At 44.9% G+C, this 24,297-nt stretch overlaps 1 protein-coding gene across 13 annotated transcripts in view; it reads left to right on the top strand.

The window, feature by feature from the left end:
- The first annotated feature begins 2,422 nt into the window (after positions 1 to 2,422).
- Positions 2,423 to 24,297, top strand: part of CLASP2 (cytoplasmic linker associated protein 2) — a 282,235-nt gene continuing 260,360 nt past the window's right edge. For 8 of the 13 annotated variants that reach the window (XM_045007898.1, XM_045007900.1, XM_045007906.1 and 5 more), the window contains exons 1-2: positions 2,425 to 3,808; positions 17,442 to 17,520. In XM_045007898.1, coding sequence (XP_044863833.1) covers positions 3,614 to 3,808; positions 17,442 to 17,520 — 274 coding nt within the window. In that variant the 5' untranslated portion in view covers positions 2,425 to 3,613. Of the gene's footprint in view, positions 3,809 to 17,441; positions 17,521 to 24,297 lie in introns of all 13 variants that reach the window. The other 5 variants (XM_045007896.1, XM_045007897.1, XM_045007907.1 and 2 more) reach the window with 3 other exon arrangements.

Below are 24,297 nucleotides of genomic sequence, written 5' to 3' on the forward strand. Positions count from 1 at the left end.
AGACATTATAACTTATCCTAAAACAAAAGGGTGACCATAATCTGTCAGAAGGATTGTTCTGGTCTGTCATTCCTTTCTGATATTCAAAAAGGGTGGCTGACAGGATAAAATCAAATCATACGTTAATTCTCATAGTACAATTATAAAATCTGCTCCTACATGGGGACAGGGAGTGAAGGGGGGTTGGATACGCATCGGAGTCCCAGGGGGCCCATCAGGGGGTAGGGGTATGGATAGGGGCAGGGCAGTTAGGGGACAGGGAGCAGGGGGGGTTGGATAGGGGGCGGAGTTCCAAGGGGGCGGTTGGGAGGAGGGGGTGGTCAGGGGATGGGGAACACGGGGGGTGGTGGTGTGTTGGATAGGCTTGGGAGTCCCAGGGGTCCTGTCAGGGGGCAGGTGTGTGGATAGGCATTGGGGCAGTTGGGGACAGGGAGCAGGGAGTGTTGGATAGAGGTTGGGGTCCTGGGATGGGGCAGTCAGAAGACAAGGAGCAGGAGGGGTTGGATGGGTCAGCAGTTCTGAGGGGGGCAGTCAGGGGGCAGGAAGTGGGAGAGGGCAGATAGGGGGCAGGGGCCAGGCTGTTAGGGGAGGTACAGCCTTCCCTACCCGGCCCTCCATACAGTTTCGCAACCCCGATGTGGCCCTTGGCCAAAACCCCAATGTGGCCAAAAAGTTTGCTCACCCCTGTGCTAGTGCTTAGCAATCAACCAAGAACAGAGGACCCATTGTGCTAGGCATTGTACAAAAATAAACTAAGAGGCAGCCTCTGCCCCAAAGAATGTACAATAGAAGTAGACAAGACAGACAAAGGAGAGGGAATAGGAATGAACCCATAACCAGCATGAACTATGTGGTGACAGCAAATGTCATGTTAATTCCTACTTTTTTTTTGGGAGGGGGGGTGTCCTTCAATCCTTATTGGTGTAGACAACTAGAGGTTGGGGATGTCTATGGTTTGCATTAATAAATAAAGGAAACACTGAGTATGGAACAGAAGCGCATTTATCTCACTTCAATAAAGTGGACAAGTTTAGTCATGGTACAAACCTACTCATTAAAGCAATATGCAACAGCTGGTATTTTATTACCTTTTCATGCTCACCCCTCCTGCCCAATAAAAAATTGTCAATGCCCCTTTCAGTGGGGTTCTACTAGGAAGGAATTAGCTATCGGTTCTCAAACTGTGAGTTGAGATCCTATTTTAATGGGGTCACCAGGAGTGGCATTAGACTTTCTGGGACCCAGCTCTGAAGCAGAAGCCTGAGCCCCACTGCCCAGGGCTGAAGCCAAAGCCCAAGGGCTTCAGACCTAGGTAGCAGGGGTCAGGATACGCATGTTCCTCTCCCCCCTGCCAGCTGCAGGCAAGCCCTTGGGTTTCGACATGCTGCCTGCAGCAGCGGGTCTCCCATCTTGGGGTCATGCAGTAATTTTTGTTAGATCGGGGTAGCAGGGCAAGGAAGTTTGAGAATGACTGGATGGAAAGAACGACACAGAGGGGATAAGCGCAAACAGCCAATCAGCACCTGGGAGAGACTTCCTGTGAAAACTATAGCGAGCCCTGCAATCTGTTTGATATAAAACATCAGTAAGACAAGATGAGGGAATAGTTTTTCTTGGACTAATATTACCTCGCTCAGCTAGTCTCTCTAATAGCCTGGAGACTGCCAGGGCTACAACTGCACTGCAAACATAAAACAGTGTCACCTCCCTGCTTGAACTGCTCCTGCACCAGGGCGGGCCCAGATTCTTCCTTGTAGTTTCTTTCCCCCAAGCCGGCAATGCTGCTAGTAGCCAGGGTGGCGGTGGTGGGGCGGGTCTCAGTTCTGCGCCCAGGGAACTGTCTGGACCCCATTTGACCCCCCCGCCCCATGACTTTGGCTTTGCAGATGGAGAACGTGCCCGAGCGCTCCCACTGCAGCTCACTCAACCCGCCTCTCGAGGGCCCCTCTGCTCATGCAAACTGTTATCCCTGGGTCCCCCGCTAGCTCGGAGGCGCCTGTCTCCGCCCCGCTTTCGCTGGCGTGCGCCGCTCCCTCTACACGCCTCCGCCCGGCCCCAGGGGACTGCAGCAACAATAGCCCCGCTGCGGCATGTAGGCTAGCGGCGCGCGGGGGCTTTCAAAGCAGCATCAGCAGGGCCCCTCCCAAGGGGTGTCTCCTGCACTGCCTGAGAGCCACGGCCGCTGTCACAGCGTTTTAGCTGGTTCCAGCATGCTTTAGCCTCTGCTATTTCTCTCTTCCCCGACTCAGTCTGCCCCCTCCCCGCCCCCTGATTATTTAGGAAAAGCGCCGTACACAGGCCCTGCACAGGCATCTAAACATAGAGAAGGACCCTACCCGCGCTACTGGGGAGGTGGTGGCCGAACGGTGGCAAGCACTGCAGCCGCAGCCGACAAGCGCCTGCGCCTGCTGACGCCTGTAAAGATGGAGCCGCAAAACCAAGCGCGCGCCCTGCAGCGAGAGTAGGGGAGGGGATGGAGCGCGCGCACGCTGCAGCGTGAGGCGGGAAAAGAGGTGGCGGTCCGGAAGGGGGAGTTGTATCGCGCGCTCACGCGCACGGAGGTGTGCGTGAGTTGGACTTGTGCCGACGGAAGGCACGCGGGCGGCCGGCGGCGCGGGGAGCGAGCTGGGTTCGGTGCTGGGAGCCGCCGCAGTCGCAGGGGAGCGCGCGGGAGTGACGCGCGCCCTGAGAGCCGCCCGGCGGCGCGGGGAGGAGCGGGGCGGGGCCCGGAGAGTGAGTGACACCCAGAGGCGGGCGCCGGCTGAGCCGGGCCGGAGCTGGGGACGCAACTTCCACGGGACTGAGGAGCCGCCGCAGCCAGGAGACGCGACTGAGCGAGCCCGCGGGGTCCCGCGGCTGCCGCCCCCACCTCTGCAGGGAAGACCGGGCGGAGGAGGCGCCGGGGCCGCTGCGGAGCGAGTCCGGAGCGGCTGAAGTTTAGACCTGTCGCGGGGCGGGGACGCGGAGCCGCATCCATTCCCCGGGCCAGGGAGCATGAAAGTTCCGCTCCGGCCCCGCCGCTGCTTCCGGCTGCGTTTGGCGACCAGGCGCCACTACCCACTGCGCTGAGAAGCGGCGGCGGCGGCGGCGGGTCCGTGCCGGGCCTGCGGGCTGGGGAGAGACACGCCAGCAGCTCCGCCGCCGGCCTCTGGGGATCCCCTCAGAAAGTGCCTGTGGCGCTGACGCCCCCGGTTGGAAGTTCGCGAGAAACGAAACTTGAGGGAAATCGTGAAAAACACTGAAAACTGGAATAAAAAAAAGCTCCCCCAAATCAGAGGATCCTGCGAACACCCCTTCCCCGACTACGTCACCCGCAGCCTCACAAGGGAATCACTGGAGATTTAAATTTTAATGCATTTGAAAGAATTTTTGTTAGTGTGTTTCTTGGTTAAAGGCCTTGTATTTCTCCTTGCGGAGTTTGTTTGGAGAGAAGAACAGAGGGGAAAAACACCTCCTTTCTGCTGGGCAGGGCTTGGAGGTGAAACGTTGGTGGCTACTTCTCCAGCTGGGCACTTCTCCCCACGCTACCCGTCACTTTGTATGTGTGTGTTTTGTTTTTGGTATTGAAGCAGTTTGATTCTTTGCCTAATAAACTTTTTCGTTCAAATCCACGATGGAGCCTGGCAATATGGACTATTTCTATGATCAGGTGCAGCAGAAAGATGTGAGTCGCAGGATGCAAATCGGCCAAGAATTGCTGGAGTATCTGGCTGACTCAAGTAGATCCACTGACCTCGAGCAGGATCAGCAGCGCCTCGATAAAGTGATTGACGAATTAACAGGATGGGTTAACTCTAGTAATTTTAAGGTAAGAATGTTGTGTAGAGGTTGTGTGTAACAGGATTTTTTGTGTTAAAAAGGGATGGTGCTCTTAATTATTCTTAAATCATAAACCAGCAAAACAGGACCGCAATTTCTCTTACCTATCATATCCTGTTTCTTTCTTTCTTCCTTCCTTCCACAAAGAGAGGTTTTTCAGAAAAGTGGATTTTGTTGGTTGGAAAGATTGTTTTACAACGTATTTCTGGCCTGTAAAAGGAGTTCATATTTTCTGCTTTCATGTTGGATAAAAATAGTACTAGCATTTTGTCATTTAAATTATTGCATTAAAAAAAGTAATTTATGGAGAGATGTTTTGGTGCATCTTTTTTTTTTTTTTTGGTGTGGCTCTTGATTTTGGGCAGCCAAAAGCAAACATCCCTGTTTTCTCACATTGTATGTCATCCCGATTTTTGACCTCTCCCATTCCATACACCATATATTCACTCAGGTACGTATTTTATCGAGTTGCCTTTATTTTCTGTAGGCTATACAAGTGATATTTCACTAAATGTGTATTGTATCATCTGTTTTGTTTCATAGGGGTTAACTAGTGATTGCTGTTTCAGGGTCCAAGTGTAAATTTGAGTTTATCCATACTATCTTTTGTATAGTTTCCCAGCATGAATAGCTATGTTGTATCTTTCTGGAGGTCTGTGGTGACTCATGTTTCAAATTGTTCTTTATGCATTTTTAGCGGATGTATACAAGATAGTGCTAATTCTGGGTGTATGGAGTGAATGTGGGCAATTCTCTTGCCTTTGGATACCCAGTAGAAACATTGGCAACGTGGTCATATTGTCCACTTGGGTAACTATTTAACTGCAGTTGCTTTGCACTTCAGTCAACTGGTGGCAGTGTTTCTCCATAGTGCTGGACTCAGGTCTGTTAAGTGAGCATAAGGGTTTTTTTTTTTGTTTGCAGGGCTAGTTCCATATACAAAATTGATTATGTACTTATGACTACTTAATTTACCAGTCATTTTGAAGTACCTCTCAAATTAATTCTGTTGAGTCAATAGTTCTCTGAAGATTACAGCTCAACAGGCAAATATCGGAACAGTTTGTACAGTATAGTAGTACGTTTGTAATGGTGGCACAGTAATTAAATTTTTTTAAGCATTTATAGATGTTACAGATCTGTGAATTATTTTATAACATTTACACCTGATTTTAGGATTGAGCTCTGAAAACTGTCAATTTCAGCTATTTTCACAAGCACATCAATTATTACAGGTCATGTTAGTGTAGAGATGGCTCCTTATTGAATATTTAGCACAATTGTGTGTTCTTGGTCTTAAATTGCTGAATTTGGGGTAGAGATATTTCATATAGGCGCATAACAAAATTGGGTAGGTTTGAAAGAGAGAATGCTTTTAGTTTGGATGATGAGCAACTGATTGTTTTTTCTCAACAGGATGTTAATTTAAAAAAAGTGCTCACTTAAGATAGGCAACAAAGACAAGCATCACCTCTGTATGTTCTGTGTAAAAGCTCACAAAAGATACCATTAGCTACAGATAAATCCATGCTCTTTTCGAAGTGTAACTTCTTTCTCTCACATCAGAATGTTCAGTTTGGTTTAGATGTAAAGATGACTGGGTGCCTTGTTCTTTAAGACTGGTGGAAAGGCAAGAAATATGTCGTATTCTGAATTATCAAATACTGTACTGTACAAATAAGGCTCTTACAGAGCTTAATAGACTTTAATAATGTAAAAGGCTTGCAGGCTAATTAGGATTCAGTTTTGCATTCCCTAAGTGCATATAACTCCTTTTTGGCATTGAATTTTATACACACAAAGAGCAGGATCTCTTCCCCCCCCCCCCTTCAAAAACAAAATAAAACAAGGATGTTACATCAATACAAGGATAGTAGGAATTGCAATACTGGACTCGTCCAATTGCTCAGTTAATCCAGTAGCCTGTCTATGATGGTAGTCACCACAAGATGATTTAAAGGAAGATTAAGAATCTTCTCCTTGCGCTTGAGGAGTTTGTCTTCTATACTTTATTTTATCAGCTGCAGCAGTGGAAGTCATCCATTTAATTGTCTTAAGTTTATTTTAATCATACTAGACTCTTGACTTGAATGATAGTCCTCTGTTAATGAATTCCACAGGTTAATTGTGTGAGAAAATAATTTTATTCATTTTCCAAGGGACTGTCAACTTGATTCTTTCTTTCAATGTTGAATGCATTTAAATAATTCTGTACTGAAGGATTAAGATTTTTTAAAGTGTGCCCTTCATGACCTTTGATCTGTGAACTGAATGTAAACTGTTAAGGTGTTGGATTCATGATACCATAGATACACAATTTCAGTGTGGTTGCTGCTGCATCAGTAGAGTGGAATTGCCAAGACACCAGTCATCTTCCTTGCAGCAATGAAACTGAGGGGGAAAAAAACCCTATTTAGAATTTAATTCTTTTGGGGAAATTGGATTCGCTTAACATAGTTTTGCTTAAAGTAGCATTTTTCAGGAACATAACTACAACATTAAGCGAGGAGTTAGTGTACCCCTGATTGAATCTTGGGGTGGGGGGAAGCCCGCAGTTGCTATGGCTGCCCTGGGACCGCTGCCAGGAGCCTCCGAGCTGCGGCTTCTCCTGCCAACCCCAGGGCCAGCTGCATCGGCTGTTGCTCAGATGGTCCCCAGAGCCCAGCTGGCTACAGAGCGGCTCCAGCAGTGGCCGGTGTGGCTACTGCAGAAGTCACGGAGCCCTAGTGATGATGTAGAAAAGGCAGAAGTGTTCAGTAAATATCTGTCTTGTATGTGGAAAGAAGCAGGATGAGGTATTCTTATCATCTGATGAAGTACTTTCCAGTCCATTAGTAATTGAGAATGTTAGTTAACATCTAATAGGGATAAACATTTTTAAATCAGCAGGGCCAGATAACTTGCACCAAAGAATCCTAAGAGTTGGCTGCGGTCTTAGGTCTGATAATTTTAAATAAATTTTGGAATATGGGGGAAATTTCAGAAGACTGGAAGAATGGTAAATGTTGTGCCAGTATTCAAGAAGGGCAAGTGGGATGACCCAGGTAAACTATAGGCTAGCTAGCTTGACATAAATGCTGGGCAAAATGATGGAAAAGCTGATAAGGGATTCAACTGATTAACTATATTCCTATCCTTGAATACTTTATGCCAGTCAACATAGTTTTATGGAAAATAGGTGTTGTCAAACTTGATTTCATGTTTTGATGAGATTACAAATTTAGTTGAGAAAGGTAGCTGCATGGACATAATATACTTATGCTTTTGTAATGCATTTGACTTTGTATCACACAATATTCTGATTAAAATGTTAACACAATATCAATAGAGCACAAGTTAAATAGGTAAATAACTGGCTAACTGACATCTCGAAGTAGTTGTGAAAGGGGAAATATCATTGAATGAGGGTGTTTCTAGTGGGCATCCACAGGGATCTGAAGCTATTCATCATCTACATCTGTGATCTGAAGTAACTATAAAGTTAGCAAAGATAAAATTTACAGATTATGTAGCATTGGCAGAATGGTAAATGATGACAGTCAGTCACACAGAGCGATATGGATTGCTTGATGAGTTGGACCCGTTCAGACAAAATGCATTTTAATCCATCTGAATGTAAAGTTATACATTTAGGAACAAGAAATGCAGGCCATACCTACAAAATGGGGTAATACATCCTGGAAAGCAAGAACTATGAAAAGGATTTAGGGATCATAAGTGAACAAGCAACTGAATGCAAGTTCCCACTCTGATTCTATGGCAAAAAAAGCTAATGCTACATTTGGATGTATAACGGGTGTAGCGAACAGGAGTAGGGAGAAGATTGTCTTTATCTATGGCGTTGGTGAGACAGTTCTGGTATCCATGTTTTAAAAAGCATGTTGACAAATTTGTAGAGGGTGCAGAAAAGAGCCACAAAAGATTTTAGGGCTGAAAAAAATTCCTTAGTTACTTGATTAGTGTGTAAGTACCTTCATGGGGAGAAAATATCGCACCAAAGGACTCTCTTAATCTAGCAGAGAGAGACAACAAGAACCAATGTCTGGAAGCTATAGTCACACATTCTAACTGAAAATAAGGCACAGTTTTGTAGCAATTATGGTAATTCATCATTGGACCAGACTATCAAGGATCTTTTGATGTCATATAAAGACTGCATGCCTCTCTGGAAGATATACTTTGGCCAAACACAAGTTTTTGGACTCCAATACAGGAGTTAACTGGGTGAAATGTAATGGACTGAGATATTCAGGATATCAGACTAGATGATTTAATTTTCCTTTCTTGTCTTAAACTCTACAGATCTCTGATAAAATAGAACCCTGGGTTCTGCCTCATCTCCATTGCATCTGTGTCTGTGTCCGTTGGTCCTTTGTGCAGCTTCTTTCTGGGTGTTGTCCCAATGCTGTTCAAAGAGGGTGTTTTCAAAAGGAGGTGCTTGCTTCTAACCCCCAAGGCTGCTCAGATGGTCCCTAAAGCCAGCTGCCCAGTGCTGTTCTTTAGTGAGTCCACTTGACAAGTTTTATTGTTGTTGGGTCTGGCTTCCATCCCCTCTCCAACTGCAGCTGTCTGGAGGTGCTTTCCTTCCATGCCTTGCTCATTCACACCTCATTCATTCAACAGGGCAATTGATTAAAGCAGGGGGAGGAGGGGCAGAGATCTTATTCTACTCCTAGCAAAAAGACAGTTTTTTAACATTATACCAAGGCTTAATACAACATTTTCTATATAAGGATCTCATACAAAGTTGTATGAAAATAGAGGCATAATACAAAGTCATATGAAAGTTATGTGAAGATGCTTAATGCAGAGATTTATCTACACCAACTTGATCCAAGAACTCTTAAAACTCCTCACTGCCCTGGGCTTTAAAATCAGAGACGTTCATGCTTACTCGAATTCAAAGCGTAGTTCATTGGAGCAGTGTTAGATTCCAGATCAGTGAGTTTACCATAAGAAAGATTCCAAATGATAGTGAGCCTCATCAACCAACTTAGATTACCCCAAAACACTAGTGCGAACATGCCTCAGACTCTTGGGAAGCATGATCTCATACACCTATGTGATGTGATTTGCCAAACCTCACCTATGTTCCATGCAGGAGCCGTTGAAATCAGTGTGTCTATCCAGCAGGCATCACATGGACAATGATTTTCACAGACCAGGAAGAACTCCTCATAAAACTGGTGGAAAGACCCTCTTTAGGTGTGGAATGGAGTACCTGTACTTACGAAGATGTTAGTGACACATGCTTCCATTTAGGAATAGAGAGTTCATCTAGATCACCTTCAAACTCAAGATTCATAAGGTAACCATAGGTCCTCTCTCCTTATGATCCACCTGGCATACAAAGCATTCCTATCTGAACTCCACAGATCCATGTAACATCACCACAGCTAGTCATTTTGCCAAAAGATGAGGCAGCAAGATTGTCTCTGCTTTGTTAAGAGGCCATTTTGACTTTGGGGTTGGTGCATTCTGAATTAGATCACACCAGTGGCTCTGCACCTTCCCAGTCTTCAGAATATGTTGGCAGATCAGCACAGCAGGCAGTTCTCAGGCAACCATGAGCTGGACCAGATTAACTTTTTGTAGGCCCGGCGCCAAACATATTTGTTGGCCCCCAGTGGGGAAATAGGGCATGCGATGGGGGGGCGGTCCGCAGAGTGAAGGGCCGGTTGGGGGCAATGAGGCACAGTGGGAGTGGCCCCACTCAGCCCAGCACAAGGGCACTGGTTACAAACCCACAATTCCTAGACATACACTGGCCTACCCAGCCCTGTGCTGCCAGCGTGCCCCTTCCACACTGCCCCTCTGCCCAGTGCCCTGCCCTTATGCCAGCGCTCCCTCACCCAGAGACTTCCCCACAGATCCCTATGCCCAGCACCCCCGCCCCTGCCTAGAGACCCCTCCTGCTGACCTCCCACCACAACTGCACAGCACCCTGCACACCATACTCCCTGCCGAGCTCCCCCACCCACAGATCCCCTACTGTCCAGCACCCCCTTCACAGTCCCACCATCCCAACTGTACAGTGCCCCATATTCCTGAGGGAATTCTGCATCAAATTCTGTGCATAATATTTTAAAATTCTGAATTTATTTAATAATAAATGTGGAAGCTCCACCACGGCAGTGGAGAACACAGGCCACAGGCTGCATGGAGGTGGGAGAATACCCTGCAGCCTCCCCCGCCCCTCTGGGACAGGGACTTGGCAGTGAGACTGAACCTGACGCTGACACAGCACAAGGGCCAGGCCTGCCACAGAAACACCCTGGGGCCCTGCCCCTTTTGCGCCAGGCACACCAGATGTGGGCAGGGAGGCTCAGCCTGGCAGCAGATCCGAGTGCAGGGGGACTTAGTGTGGGTGTATCCAGATGGGGGTAAGAGGGTTTGGGGAGTGGCAGTCTGGGTGCAGGCAGCTCAGTGGGGGATCTGGATGTACAGGGAGGTGCCAGGTGCAGGGGCAATGGGAGTCTGCAGGGGGGATCAAGTGAAAGTGGTTGGAGCTCAGCGGCAGGGGGGAGTCTAGGTGCAGGGGAGGTGGGGTTGTTGTACTTAAAGTACTGCACAGGATCTTTTCAGGGGCAATAAGGCAAACACCACATTCATTGGTAATACATGCATCAATCAACACTGTATCATATTCATATGATCTGTATTACACTCATGCAGTCACATACACACACACACAAGCACACGCCGTCTTGTTGTTGTTACCAACTAGTTGCTCCCCTTAACTTCACTGGCCAGGTGAGTTAGATAGGGGAGGGGTGGAGCCGGGCTTCTGCCGATCCGAATCGATGCTCCCATGTTGACAAGATGAGACCCGGGGTTCTCTGCAAGACACCTCACATTTATAGCAGCTTCCCTCTCATGCAAATCTGTACTAGATTCAAAATCTGTGTCTGTGTCCTTTGTGCGGCTTCCTTCTGGGTGTTGTCCCATTGCTGTTCAAAGAGGGTGTTTCTAAAAGACGGTGCTTGTTTCTAACCCCCCTGCCCCCCAGGCTGTCAATATGTCAGCTCTTCTTCAGTGAGCCCACTTGACAAGTTTTATTGTTGTTGGGTCTGGCTTCCATCCCCTCTCCAACTAGCTGTCTGGAGGTGCCTGCCTTCCACGCCTTGCTCATTCATACCTCATTCATTCAATACAGCAATTGATTAAAAGGGCGGGGGAGATCTTATTCTACTCCTAGCAAAAAGGCACTTTTCTTCTACTTTAACTATAGGGGCTATAACGTGCGTTAAGCCTTGGTATAGTTTTCTATGGGCTTGGCTACACTTACAAATTTGCAGCGCTGCAGCAGGGTGTGAAAACACACCCTCTGCAGCGCTGCAAATTGCGGCGCTACAAAGCGCCAGTGTAGTCAGAGCCCCAGCGCTGGGAGCCGCGCTCCCAGCGCTGTCCGTTATTCCCCACAGGGATGTGGAGTACGGACAGCGCTGGGAGAGTTTTCTCCCAGCGCTGGTGCTTTGACTACACTTAGCGCTTCAAAGCGCTGCCGCGGCAGCGCTGCCGCGGCAGCGCTTTGAAGTGTAAGTATAGCCAAAGCCTATAAGTTTTTGTACATAGGGATCTGATACAAAGTTCCTATATCAAAGGACTTGATACAAAGTTGTATGAAAATAGCTTAATACAGAGTTATATGAAGAGGCATAATAAAAAGTCATATGAAAGTTATGTGAAGATGCTTAATACAGAGATTTATCTACAGGGTTCATTTGGGTGGGGGTGTAGGTGGTTGGGGCTCAGTAGAGAGGGTATTGGGGGGGGCTCATCAGGGTGGTACAGATGCAGGGGAGGTGGAGCTTGTCAGGGTGAGGGTTTGATGGGCCTGTTTAACAGGGGAGCCCCAGCTACTGCCAAGGGGATCCGAATGCTGGGCCTCCGTTTCCCCTATCCCAGGGATCGGCAACCTTCGGCTCGCGGCTCACCAGGGTAAGCTCTCTGACGGGCTTGGCCGGTTTGTTTATCATAGAATCATAGAATATCAGGGTTGGAAGGGACCTCAGGAGGTTATCTAGTCCAACCCCCTGCTCAAAGCAGGACCAATCCCCAGACTGATTTTTGCCCCAGATCCCTAAATGGCCTCCTCAAGGATTGAACTCACAACCCTGGGTTTAGCAGGCCAATGCTCAAACCACTGAGCTATTTACATGTCGCATCCGCAGGTTCGGCCGATTATGGCTCCCACTGGCCGTGATTTGCAGCTCCAGGCCAATGGGGGCTGCGAGAAGCTGCGGCTAGCATATCCCTCATCCTGCAGCCCCCCATTGGCCTGGAGTGGCGAACCGTGGCCAGTGGGAGCCACGATGGGCCGAACCTGCGGATGCAGCTGGTAAACAAACCGGCCCGCCCCGCCAGGGGGCTTACCCTGGCGGGCCGTGGGCTAAAGGTTGCAGATCCCTGCCCTATCCCCTTCTCTTCCCCATCCCATGCCCCTTCCCCACAACTCCATCCCCTCCCTATCCCACCCCCTTCCTTCCCCACTGCCTCTGTCCCCCTGCCCACTGCCTCTGTCCCCCTACCACGGGCAGTCACTGTTGTACAAGATGGAGGATGGCTCCCAGCACACAGAAGGGAGCTCAACCAGCACTAGGACGCAGAAGGTGTTGTCCAGCTGCAAAGTGTCAGGATCTGAGTAGCACCTTGTTTTTTCGGCTGGGCTGTGCAGGCAGAGTAGGTCTGCTCGTTCCACTCCCCCTCCCCAAGACTCCACCCCGCCTCTTCTCTGCCTCCTCTCCCCAGGTGAGCATGCTGCCACCACCCTCCTGCTGGCAAACAGCTGAACCGCAGCTGATCCGCAGCAGGGAGGGGGAGGGTGAGAACGGAGCAAGCTGTGAGAGGAGGCAGGGGAGGGGAGTTTGGCTGCCATACTGCAGCAGGAGCCTCTTCAGTGCCAGGAGCACCAAGCTTCTGCACCCCCCCCCCCCGAAGAGAGCGGGGGGCAGAGAAGAGTGGGCTTGGCCGGGTCCCCCCTGGAATGTGGGCCTGGCTCCATGGCGCCAGTGGCTCCATGGCAAATCCACTACTGACCATGAGTGGCCCTCAAAGACGGTCCTACAGGACATGTTTCATAAGTGGGGATGTATATCAATAGACCTCTTTGCCCCGCAGACCAGACAAGTGTAACGTTTTATTTCAGAAGGTGTGCAAGTTCAGGCTCCCTGACAGACATCTTCTCTTCCCTCAGACTTCTAAGCTTATTGTATGCCTTTCCACCAATCCCCATGATCCCGAGGTTTCTGAGGAAGCTATTACAAAGCACAGGACTGATGATTATGATGATAGCCCTAACATAGGCTAAGTAGTTCTGGTATTCAGATCTGATGATCATTTCAATACAGCCCCTCTTCATCTTATCCACCCTCCCGGTGTCTCTCAGAACAATGTTCAGATCAAGTTGGATATCCGGCATGGTAACTGGATGATGTCCACCACAAGAAGCTGTTGAGCTGAAGGTCAGAACATTTTGCTCCAAAGCAGAAAAGTCTTAGCTGGTGGGAAAGAAATATAGTGGCCCCTTTAAGGGGTCATCCTCTTAGGTGTGGCTGGAGACTAGGGATGATTAGGGTAGGAAGTAATAATCTGACTAGGTAGATAGGCTGGTGGGACTCATGTAAGCCATTGCCCCCCTTCCTGCATGGGGAAGGTGCATAAACTCTGTTCCTCCACCTTCAACCAATGTCATACCTAAATTAGCAGCACCCACCATCCCATCCCTGTTTTTTTGGTCTGGTGTGGACGTTGTGCTAGTTTCCTTTTTTGGATTGGCGAGAAGTTTTTCTCACTGCCAGATTAGCCTGGATGGCTGGTTTTCACCTTCCTCACAGGAGCTCAGTGACCTTGTGGTGTACATCAGGAGGTAATGGTAGTGTTGTCATATTTTAGCACGTGTGAGATGTCCAGTTCAGGTACTGATTTCATGGGGGGGGGGTCTGGTTCCTTGATAAATTGGAAGTGGACTGTAGTGGAAGGCATCCTGCAAAGAGGCTGTGTAATGGGTTTAGGGCTCCTAACATCTGGTACTCTGAAGAGACAACTCCCTTTCTCTTGCCTCTTAACTATCATATTAGGGGAGGGTGTTTGGGGTCCAAACAACAGGTTTGGGACCAGTTTTTATGTGTGTGAGAGGGCTGACAGCAGCTCTTCACCAGCTGGAAACAATTAGAAAGGAATCATGACCCACACCGTATGAATTATTGCTGGATAGTTCCCAGAATAGTTAAATTAATAAAGATGCAACCTAATAAAACCACATCCCTTACATCTTGACTGTTACATGTCCAGGACAGTGTTTTCTTTGCACCTGCGGAAGAGACTACTGCTGTCAAGGGCTTGTTTAGTGCTTCAGTAAAATCTGGTTCCAGGTGCTTAACAAATTACTTACACCAGTTCAGTGCCGTGACTTCTTAAAACTTCAGCAGCAAACATAAACCTCTTGAATGGTTCAACTCCAACCTTGAAAATGATTATGGTTGTTGTGATTGATGGATGATTGTAGATGTCCATATTATAATAGCATTTTCCTCTTCAGCAATTAGGCCTCTATCCTGGTAATTTATGTTGCGGATATTGGCAAGAAAATGAGGTGGGTAAGTGCTTGCTCCATTTGCTTCTTCACTGCCTGCAATTTAACTTCATTGGGTGTTTCTTCCTGCAGTGTTGCTTAAAATTCTTTCCAAATTTCAACAGCATCAGTAATAGAGCAGCTATATTTCTACAGATTGTCCAAAGCTTTGGAAACAGCTTTCAGTATATTAAACTTATCTTCTACATTTCATTTGAGTCCGATGTTGACTACTTTTGCTGTGTGTGACGGGTTCCCCAGGGTGCAATCTGAAACTGGGGTACTGCTGAGCCCTCTGGTGCACCAACCTGGGCGCTCTCTCTCACTGTGATGCTGTGACAAGCTGCAAACCTCTCCAGCTACTGCACTTACACAACCATCCACAGGCAGGGATACACCCAGCTGAGTTACATGAATGCTTCTCCTACCCACTCATGAACTAACAATAGAGAGACTCCAGTGAATTCCCACAGCTCCCCAGCCCAGGATCATCTTGCCCTGGTCAGAAGCCTGACCAGTGTAAGTTTATTACCTAGTCTGCCCATCCCTCAATGTGGAGAGGACATGCACCAGCTTTTGTATGCTACTCAGATTTTCCAAGCACTTCAACCAAAACACATTGTTTTAGGTAAAATATAAAACAGATTTATTAACTACAGAAAGATCAGTTGGTTACTTAAGAAATAAAAGTAAGATTGCAATCTGAGTTCTATAAACTAGACAGGATTTGAATCAAGGAACTTCTCACTCTGATGGTATAGAGCCTTAATACAAGATAGGATTCTCCTTTCTAGTCTGGGACCACCTCTGCCTTTCCAAATCTTTGTCCACCAGATGTGCTTCCAGGTGTGGAGTTGTGGGAGGAGAGTGGCCAAATGATGATATCGCTTCTCCTTCTTTATAGGTTCTTCCAGCTTGCTGGAAAAATCCTTTATTGTGATGTGAGTTAAGCAGTGTCCATTGTCTGTGTTCCCTCTGAGAAGTCTTCATTGTATACAGGTCCTCAGATAGTTCTTGGTAGTGGAAGGGTGGAATCCCCCTAATTGGCCATCAGTGCTGTCTGGCTTCTCCATTGTTGTACCTGAAAGCCTGGTTGTGGGTGTTTTCCAATGCTACAACATATTTCAGGGTATGGCTACACTGGCGATTTGCAGTGCTGGAAAGCCTCCACCAGCGCTGCAATTAGTAAGTGGCCACACCTGCAGGGCACTTCCAGCGCTGCAACTCCCTGGCTGCAGCGCTGGCCGTACACCTCACTCAGCATGGGGAATAAGGATTCCAGCGCTGGTGCTGCAGCACTGGTCATCAAGTGTGGCCACACACCAGCGCTGTGATTGGCCTCCAGGGTATAAGGTGTATCCCAGAATGCTTTTATAAATTACTCTCTTTGTTTTGTTATGCAGCCTCTCTTTGTTTTGTTGTGAACGAGCTCCGATCGTGGAGCTCCGTTGCCGCTTATCTAAAAAACAAACAGAGCTCCTGTTTGCTGTGATCATCTGTACCTGGCTGTAAACAATCAAATGAGATTGCAGGCAGGGAGGGAATGAAACAGCGGGGAGTCGTGTTGGCTGCAGGCTGTTTGCAATTAAGAGTTAAGACTAAGGGGTTGGAAACATGTTCTGATTTTTCAAGTCAGGAAGCTAAACACACAGTGTTGGCTCCAAAAATCCCCTCTCTCTCTCCCCCCGCTCCCTGTCACACTAGACCCCACTCCACCCCCCTCTTTTGAAAAGCACGTTGCAGCCATTTGAATGCTGGGATAGCTGCCCATAATGCATCATTCCCAGCAGCGCTGCTAATGCTGCAAATGTGGCCACACACCAGCGCTGCTCCTACACAGCTGGATGACCAGCGCTGCAAACTACCAGCGCTGCAAACCGTAAGTGTAGCCATACCCTCAGTAAGATACACACAGCAAAGCTTCATAACTTCACATACAATGATGGCACATACAATCCAATGGAATATTCATGTTCAGCAGATCAAGACTTTTAAAATGATACCTCACAAGGTATACTTTGTACAGAACGTCACAATTATATTACAGTGGTGAATATAGTGATGCCAGGGTGTTGCTTTGGGGTAGTGTGTGTCACACTCTGAAACTTCCATCTACTTTATAGAGAATTTCTTCACAAATTGTCATCAGGATAGGTCAGTAACTAATAAATAACTCAAAACAGTTAACCACTGAATTCCATCAGACATTGTGAGGAATAATTAGTTTTGATCCTAATCCCTTCAGTGAAGCTGAAGCGAAGTGATTGTTAGAGAATTATTTTATAATTTTAATGTTTTACCTTATTCCTGGCATACCTGAGTGTTTGGCTAAATTTTTTTAATCTCATGATTAATTTTTTTTAATTGCGTGATTAATTTTAAGTTTGGAAAACAGGAATAGAAATAAGCTTAAAAGTATTTGAAAATTCTGGCAAGTACAATAAGATATTACTAAGTGGTCTTCATAGTTAAAGATAGGATGTCCACATGTGCTTTCAACTGCATAGTTAAATACCTAGACAGCTGGCCAGAATGCCTTTAAAAATGACCACCTTAGTCCAGAGGTCACATGACCTAGATTGCGCATAGGGCTAGGAACCCTACAGTCAGTAATCAGAACTGGAAACATAATTGATGTATCTGTTGTTCCTTTAGCAAATGAATTTTAAGTAAATCATTGTCAATTACAAATGCAAAAATTAGACAAATCATTTGAGTTTAAATCCATTATAGATGAGAATATGAAAATGTTGCATTCCTAAAAATTGCTCCCTTTTGACTGAAGAATGCAAAGGTACTGAAAAATCCAAAGTGCATCATATTATGTAAACAGACTAGATGAACCCTAAATATTGTAAAAAATATTCACTTTATATAAAATCTTTAGAAAATAATTGTCAGCTCTCTAATTCGAATATTGATCTGATGGTTCAATATGGGTGATTACAGCAGTAGCTAGTCCAGGTATTTATAGACAGATTAGAACATATTTTAAAGAGCTGTCTTGTGATGCACTATATACATCTAATACTTTATTTTATTTCTACAGGTGGCGTTAGTTGGATTAGATGTCCTAGGTGCCTTTGTTGACAGACTATCAGGACACTTTAAATCCTATGTACCAACTGGTGAGTGAAGTACCAGTTAATTCTCCTTTTCCTTCAAAGAAAAATATAGGAAAAAAGAGCTGTTTTCTTAGTAAACATTCTTATTTTAGTAACTATATCTGACAAATGGCTGAGAACTTTTGGTAGTAACTATGACCCTAATCAGGTAAACACACATGCTTTTTAGTGCAAGTGTATCTGCAGGATGAGGGCCTATATGCCCCATTAGGGTTTGACTTACAGATACTTATATTAACTTGTCGATGTTATGTATGTACTTTACCTTAATGTTTTAAGACAGCTGTATTGTGAAGAATTTTTTCTATCATTGATTTCTTGCTACACAGTTGCTTACTGTTGTCCATTATCTAAAATTGTGACAACTTGATTGTATTACTTTAAAATTGTATTAATAAATTGCAGTTTCTGTTTGTACAATGTCTTAACCAGGGTTCCATGTATATATAACATGATTCTGCAGCCACTATTTGCTACAGAATTCATCTCCTGCTGTAGAATTGTGCTGTAGGATTTAAAGTTTCTTAAAAAAAAAATACCAAACAAAAAAAACCCAAAACTCTTAACAAAAATCCAAACGTTTGATTGCAAATGGGTGCAGTGACATCTGCCTAAGTGCAAAATTCTGAGAGGTCTGAACTAACTACCCTGTTTGACTCATTGGATTGCTGACTTTGAAACTTAATGTTGATACTGTATTTAAATATCAGAACCATTTCTCTACTGGTCATTTTAGCAGAAACATAGTGAAGGAAGATAATTTCATGGAGAGTTCATAAAATTATAAGTTTGTTGGTTACCTTGTTTCAGAAATTACTTACTATGTATTATTTCCATCTATGCAGAAAATGTTTTTTTTTAATTAAATCGCTTTTCAAGCAAAATCAATGGCAGTGAACAGCATATTACTCCATAAAGTTCTTGCCAGAACTTTTTAATCCTTTTTTAAACCCTGATTTACATTGTATGTCAGTTTAGCTTACTTGGTAGCTCTCACCTCTGGGCCGGAAGGTGAGGAGCTCAAGTGTCACACTAAGACTTTGAGCTCATTGCCGATTTTGACAATGCAGAGCAGTAAATAGTATAAATATTAATTTGTATATGCCTATAAGTACAGGCATCTGGGAGCTTTAAAATATAATTAAATATAATTGAAAACGTGATAAAAATAAAGCAGCTTTCTAAATCCTAGAGCACGAACACCTTCCATCATACAGTAAGACAACACACACTATACTTAATATTTAAGAAACATGCTTAATGTAAGAAACTACTAAGTCTTTCAGCCTGTCCTGAAAGATGTCAGATATATTTGTCTTATGTGTAGAGTGTGTTCTGGAGTTCTGCAATAAATCGTCATTTATTGGTCTTGCTTTCCATCATCTCAGGATTAAACCTGGGCTTTAATGTGATTTTTATATACAGATAGTACTTTTGGCGTACGCAGTCGAACAGATACGTAAGTCAAGTCTTTGCTCAGAAGAGCTTACAATTTAAATATTTTACCATGTTGGTGTTGAAATAAAAACAATGCCATTCTACCCTGAGCTGTGAACGCTGCATATCTGCTCCATGCAAACTGAATAAGTAGATGCTGATAAACCAGCAAGTTTCCCCAGCCCATCTGTGATGCATTTTATCCAAGTTGAGCTTGAGTGCTTGTCTAAACTCAACTTTCACCAGTTTAATTCCACTTAAAATTGCAGCTTCAGTTAAACTGCTTCTACTTTATGTGTAGACCAGGCCTTAAATTGCCTTGTGAGATCTGCTCTGGGGGAACCATGGGAATGCCAGGGGAGGATGGAGCTTCTGCTTTTTATGTGTATTCACTGTTTATATGCCAGGTTGATGAGAAATAAGTTTAACTAAGAGCCAGTTTTTCTCCAGTCCATCAATGCGCAAAATCACTTCTGTGGTTGTTAATGTAGAAGGAAAGAGATATGGATTACATTACCCTAGTAGTTTCTCTTTTCAGCCATCTCTCTGTAAAACACTGCTCTGTTGTTGCACTGTATATTCAGTGTTAAAAGCTTCTTGCATAACTAAGCTTGTGCATAACTAAGCCTGAACTAGTCAAATAACGCTCTCTTGGGTGTGAGCATACTGTGTTTAAACAGTCTGGGTTCTAGAAGAAAATATTTCCAATCCATATCTTGGCTCTATGAATAGCAGTACTGCTTACTTGAGAGGGTGTAGGACTATAAATCATCCTATAAACTTTGTGCTGAACCCAAAGCTCCCATGGTCAAGCAGTGGGAAAGAATCAAAATTATGATTCTTTGCAAACTAAAGCTGTAACATTTTAACAGATATGGCACTGCCTATTATGGTCATAGTTAATGATGTGGGCTGGTGGCCAGTTGTGTATTGCAGATTTACACTTCAGACTAGTAGTGTGGTATGGGGGCTGAGGGAGGGCTCCTATTACTAGACAGGAGAATATTAAGGGAAGAGATGGGAGCATAAGATCTCCAAATAGAAGACAAGATGGCTGAATCTTTTTCTTAGCAAATGTATATATTCTCTAATATGCCTCTTTCAATCTGACTTTGCTGGATCTCATCATACATCCAGATTAGAAATGGAGAGTGATTTTCCAATCAGCTCTTAAATATTACTTTGAAAATTGAAAATGCTGATGCAAACCATTAACTTCCCCCTCTCCTTTTTCTTCATTTATATACTCCAGGAAGTAGTCTTTGTGGTTTGATATTCTTACTTGAAAAAAGTGTCACAGTTTGAATGTATTCAAGGATGACCACTTACTATATTTATTAAGCACCATTCTGTCCCATTATTCTGAGATTAAATTGCTCCAACTTTTATATAACGGTGTTGGGTATTTTTTAAATCCACGTTACCCCAACTGGAAATTTGTCTGCTCTTTTGGTATATATTATTTTCTTTAATGAAATAAGAAATTGAAGGGTTGTCGCATGTTCCCCCCCTCCCCTCCCCCCAAATCCTGCGTTTTCTCACTTCATGTCTTGTCTTTTTGAAAGATTGGAATGTTCCTATGCATGATACTTACACTCCCAGTAATAACTGAGCTAACACATTACCTAAGCATAACATGTCAGAACATGGGCATGTGCAGTTACATTGGAATGTAGCTCTTTAAAAGTGGGGCAAGAGGAATAACTGTCACTTAAGGCATTTGCTCGCTTAAGAATAAACAAGGGTTTTGTTGAGGAGTGAAAGCAAAACAAAAGCATGGTTACCTATATAGCTTTATGAGCTACCTATATCCCATAAATTAGGTTTAGCCAATTTATATGTAGTAAGTACAGTAGTTACAACACAGGCATTTTAATATGACCTGAATTGCCCATTAGTAATCTTTGTATGGAGGTATACCATAGGGTAAAAGGTAACTAATTCAATTTCCTAGGCAACAGTGTTGCATTGTAGCGAGTGCGTTTTACAAGGTGATGACCCTTTCTTTTCAGATTAACCATATTACACATTCTTTGCAGCTATCATCAATGTTGATATTTCTGGGAGTTCTGAGAGAACTGAAATGCTGAAATTATTTTTTTTAAATACCTTAATTGAAGGTAATTGAACTGTTTTCACAACCAAAGAGATTATTGTAGAAGTCTAAGGATACCTGGTAATTCGTAAGAACAGAGAGGTACGTTCTGGAGAAATTAAGCAAATTAAGCAGCATTTTTTTAAGAAGTGTCTGTCTTTGAAACAGTGTAGGTCTCTGGTGTAATTTAACACCTACTTCATGAAGATGTGATTAAAACAAAATCCAGACATTACGTAAACATGCATTTCTATTTTTTCTACCACATTCCATGGCTTGCAAAAATGATTGAAGTATTTTTAAAGGAGTGGTACATAAGAGGATGAAAAATAAAAGAATAAATGTATGGAGAAATGCCACAAAAATAGTGCTTTGAAACTCTGTACAAGTCCTCATTCACCAGTTACCTCCTTTTTTTTTTCCAAAAGGAGCCAAGACAGTTAACCTCATCCCTCAAATTAATTCCTACCCCTTCCTCTAACCACAATCATTGTACTGAAGAATCTCAGCACTTCACAGATATTGGGACTCTTATTTGATCTTTGGCTGTGAACAGTGCAGCATTGAAGAACAATGATATGATAGAGGGCTATACATTCTTGACTGGTGCAGAGAAAGTGAATAAGGAAATGATATTTACTCCTTCACATAACACTAGGGCTCACTCAATGAAATTAATGGGCAGCAGGTTTAAAACACACACAAGTAAGTATTTCACACAACGTACAGTCAACCTGTGGAACTTGTTGCCAGAGATGTTATGAAGGCCAAAACTGTAATAAAATAAAAAAAAAAATTAGGTAAGTTCATGGAGGATAGGTAGAGCCCTGCACAGATAGATGCAAATTTATATGTGTGGCACTGCAGGGCTCTACTGGGAATCACAGTGGCAAAAGCAGCAGCCTATCAGGCTACCACTGCCAGGAGCCAGTGCCCCAAGCCGGCAGCTCCTCCGGCATGACTGTGCTGCCCACAACCCCACTCACTGGGCCAGGCACCAGGCTCACTGGACGCTGTGCCTGGTTGCACTAGGGCATTGGACGGGGCTTGACATCAAATAAAGTATGTAAGGTCTTGGAAAAAATTTTGAAGGAGAAAGTAGTTAAGGACATTGAGGTCAGTGGTAATTGGGACAAAATACAACATGGTTTTACAAAAGGCCAAACCAACCTGATCTCCTTCTTTGAGAAGGTAACAGATTTTTTAGACAAAGGAAACGCAGTGGATCTAATTTACCTCGATTTCAGTAAGGCATTTGATATGGTTCAACATGGGGAATTATTAGTTAAATTGGAAAAGATGGGGATCAATATGAAAATTGAAAGGTGGATAAGGAACTGGTTAAAGGGGAGATTACAAGGGGTTGTACTGAAAGGTGAACTGTCAGGCTGGAAGGAGGTTACTAGTGGAGTTCCTCAGGGATCAGTTTTGAGACCAATCTTATTTAACCTTTTTATTACTGACCTTGGCACAAAAAGCGGGAATGTGCTAATAAAGTTTGCGGATCACACAAAGCTAGGAGGTATTGCTAACACAGAGCAGGACCGGGATATCCTACAGGAGGATCTGGATGACCTTGTAAACTGGAGTAATAGTAATAGGATGAAATTTAATAGTGAAAAGTGCAAGGTCATGCATTTAGGGATTAATAACAAGAATTTTAGTTATAAACTGGGGACACATCAGCTGGAAGTAACGGAGGAGGAGAAGGACCTCGGAGTATTGGTTGATCACAGGATGACTATGAACTGCCAATGTGATATGGCTGTTAAAAAAGTGAATGCAGTTTTAGGATGCATCAGGCGAGGTATTTCCAGCAAAGATAAGGAGGAGTTAGTACCGTTATACAAGGCACTGGTGAGACCTCATCTGGAATACTGTGTGCAGTTCTGGTTTCCCATGTTTAAGAAGGATGAATTCAAACTGGTACAGGTTCAGAGACGGGCTACTAGGATGATCCGAGGAATGGAAAACCTGTCTTATGAAAAGAGACTCAAAGAGCTTGGCTTGTTTAGCCTAACCAAAAGAAGGCTGCTCTTTATAAATATATTAGAGGGATAAATATTAGGGAGGGAGAAGAATTATTTAAGCTTAATACCAATGTGGACACAAGAACAAATGGATATAAACTGGAAACTAGGAAGTTTAGACTTGAAATTAGATGAAGGTTTCTAACCATTAGAGGAGTGAAGTTCTGGAACAGCCTTCCAAGGGGAGTGGTGGGGGCAAAAGACACATCTGGCTTTAAGACTAAGCTTGATAAGTTTATGGAGGGGATGGTATGATGGGATAGCCTAATTTTGGCAATTAATTTGGCAATTAATCTTTGATTATCAGCAGGTAAGTATGCCCAGTGGTCTGTGATGGGATGTTAAATGGGATGGGATCTGAGTTACTACAGAGAATTCTTTCCTGGGTGCTGGCTGGTGAGTCTTGCCCACATGCTCAGGGTTTAACTGATCGCCATATTTGGGGTTGGGAAGGAATTTTCCTCCAGGGCAGATTGGCAGAGGCACTGGAGGTTTTTCGCCTTCCTCTGCAGCATGGGGCACGGGTCACTTGCTGGAGGATTCTCTGCAGCTTGAGGTCTTCAAACCACAATTTGAGGACTTCAATAACTCAGACATAGGTTAGGGGTTTGTTATTGAAGTGGGTGGGTGAGATTCTGTCGCCTGCATTGTGCAGGAGGTCAGACTAGATGATCATAATGGTCCCTTCTGACCTTAAAGTCTATGAGTAAAGTTACTGAATCTCTCTAGATTTTTTTTATTTGATTCCAGCCACCACCATTGCTTGAAATATATATTTCTGCAATAGTTTAAGGGCTTGTCTACACTACTGCACAGGGTTGATCTAAGACAGGGGTCGGCAACCTACGGCATGCAAGCCAATTTTGAGCGGCACATAGCTGCCTGCCGCGGTCCTGGCCCCCAGCCCCACCGCTCTCCCCTGCAGGGGCAGGAGGCAGAAGCTTGGTTCTGCGGCAGCCAAGCTTCCCCCTCCTCCGCTTCTTCCCCCCGTGTGGTGCTTTCCTTCCCGCCCCCTCTCCGTCCCTGTGCCAATCAGCTGATGGCCCTAGCGAGGGGGAGGGGGAAGCACGGCAGCGTGCACACAGCTCCGTATAGGAGACAGAGAGAGGTATGGATGGGGCCTTGGGGAAGGGGGTGGAACAGAGCATATCCCTTCCAGCCCCCTGCCATGAGCCGCTCAGGGCAGGGGCCTGGGAGCACCCCTACGGACCGAGCACC

This window comes from Mauremys mutica, chromosome 2 (genome assembly GCF_020497125.1).
Source record: "Mauremys mutica isolate MM-2020 ecotype Southern chromosome 2, ASM2049712v1, whole genome shotgun sequence".
NCBI lineage: Eukaryota > Metazoa > Chordata > Testudines > Geoemydidae > Mauremys > Mauremys mutica.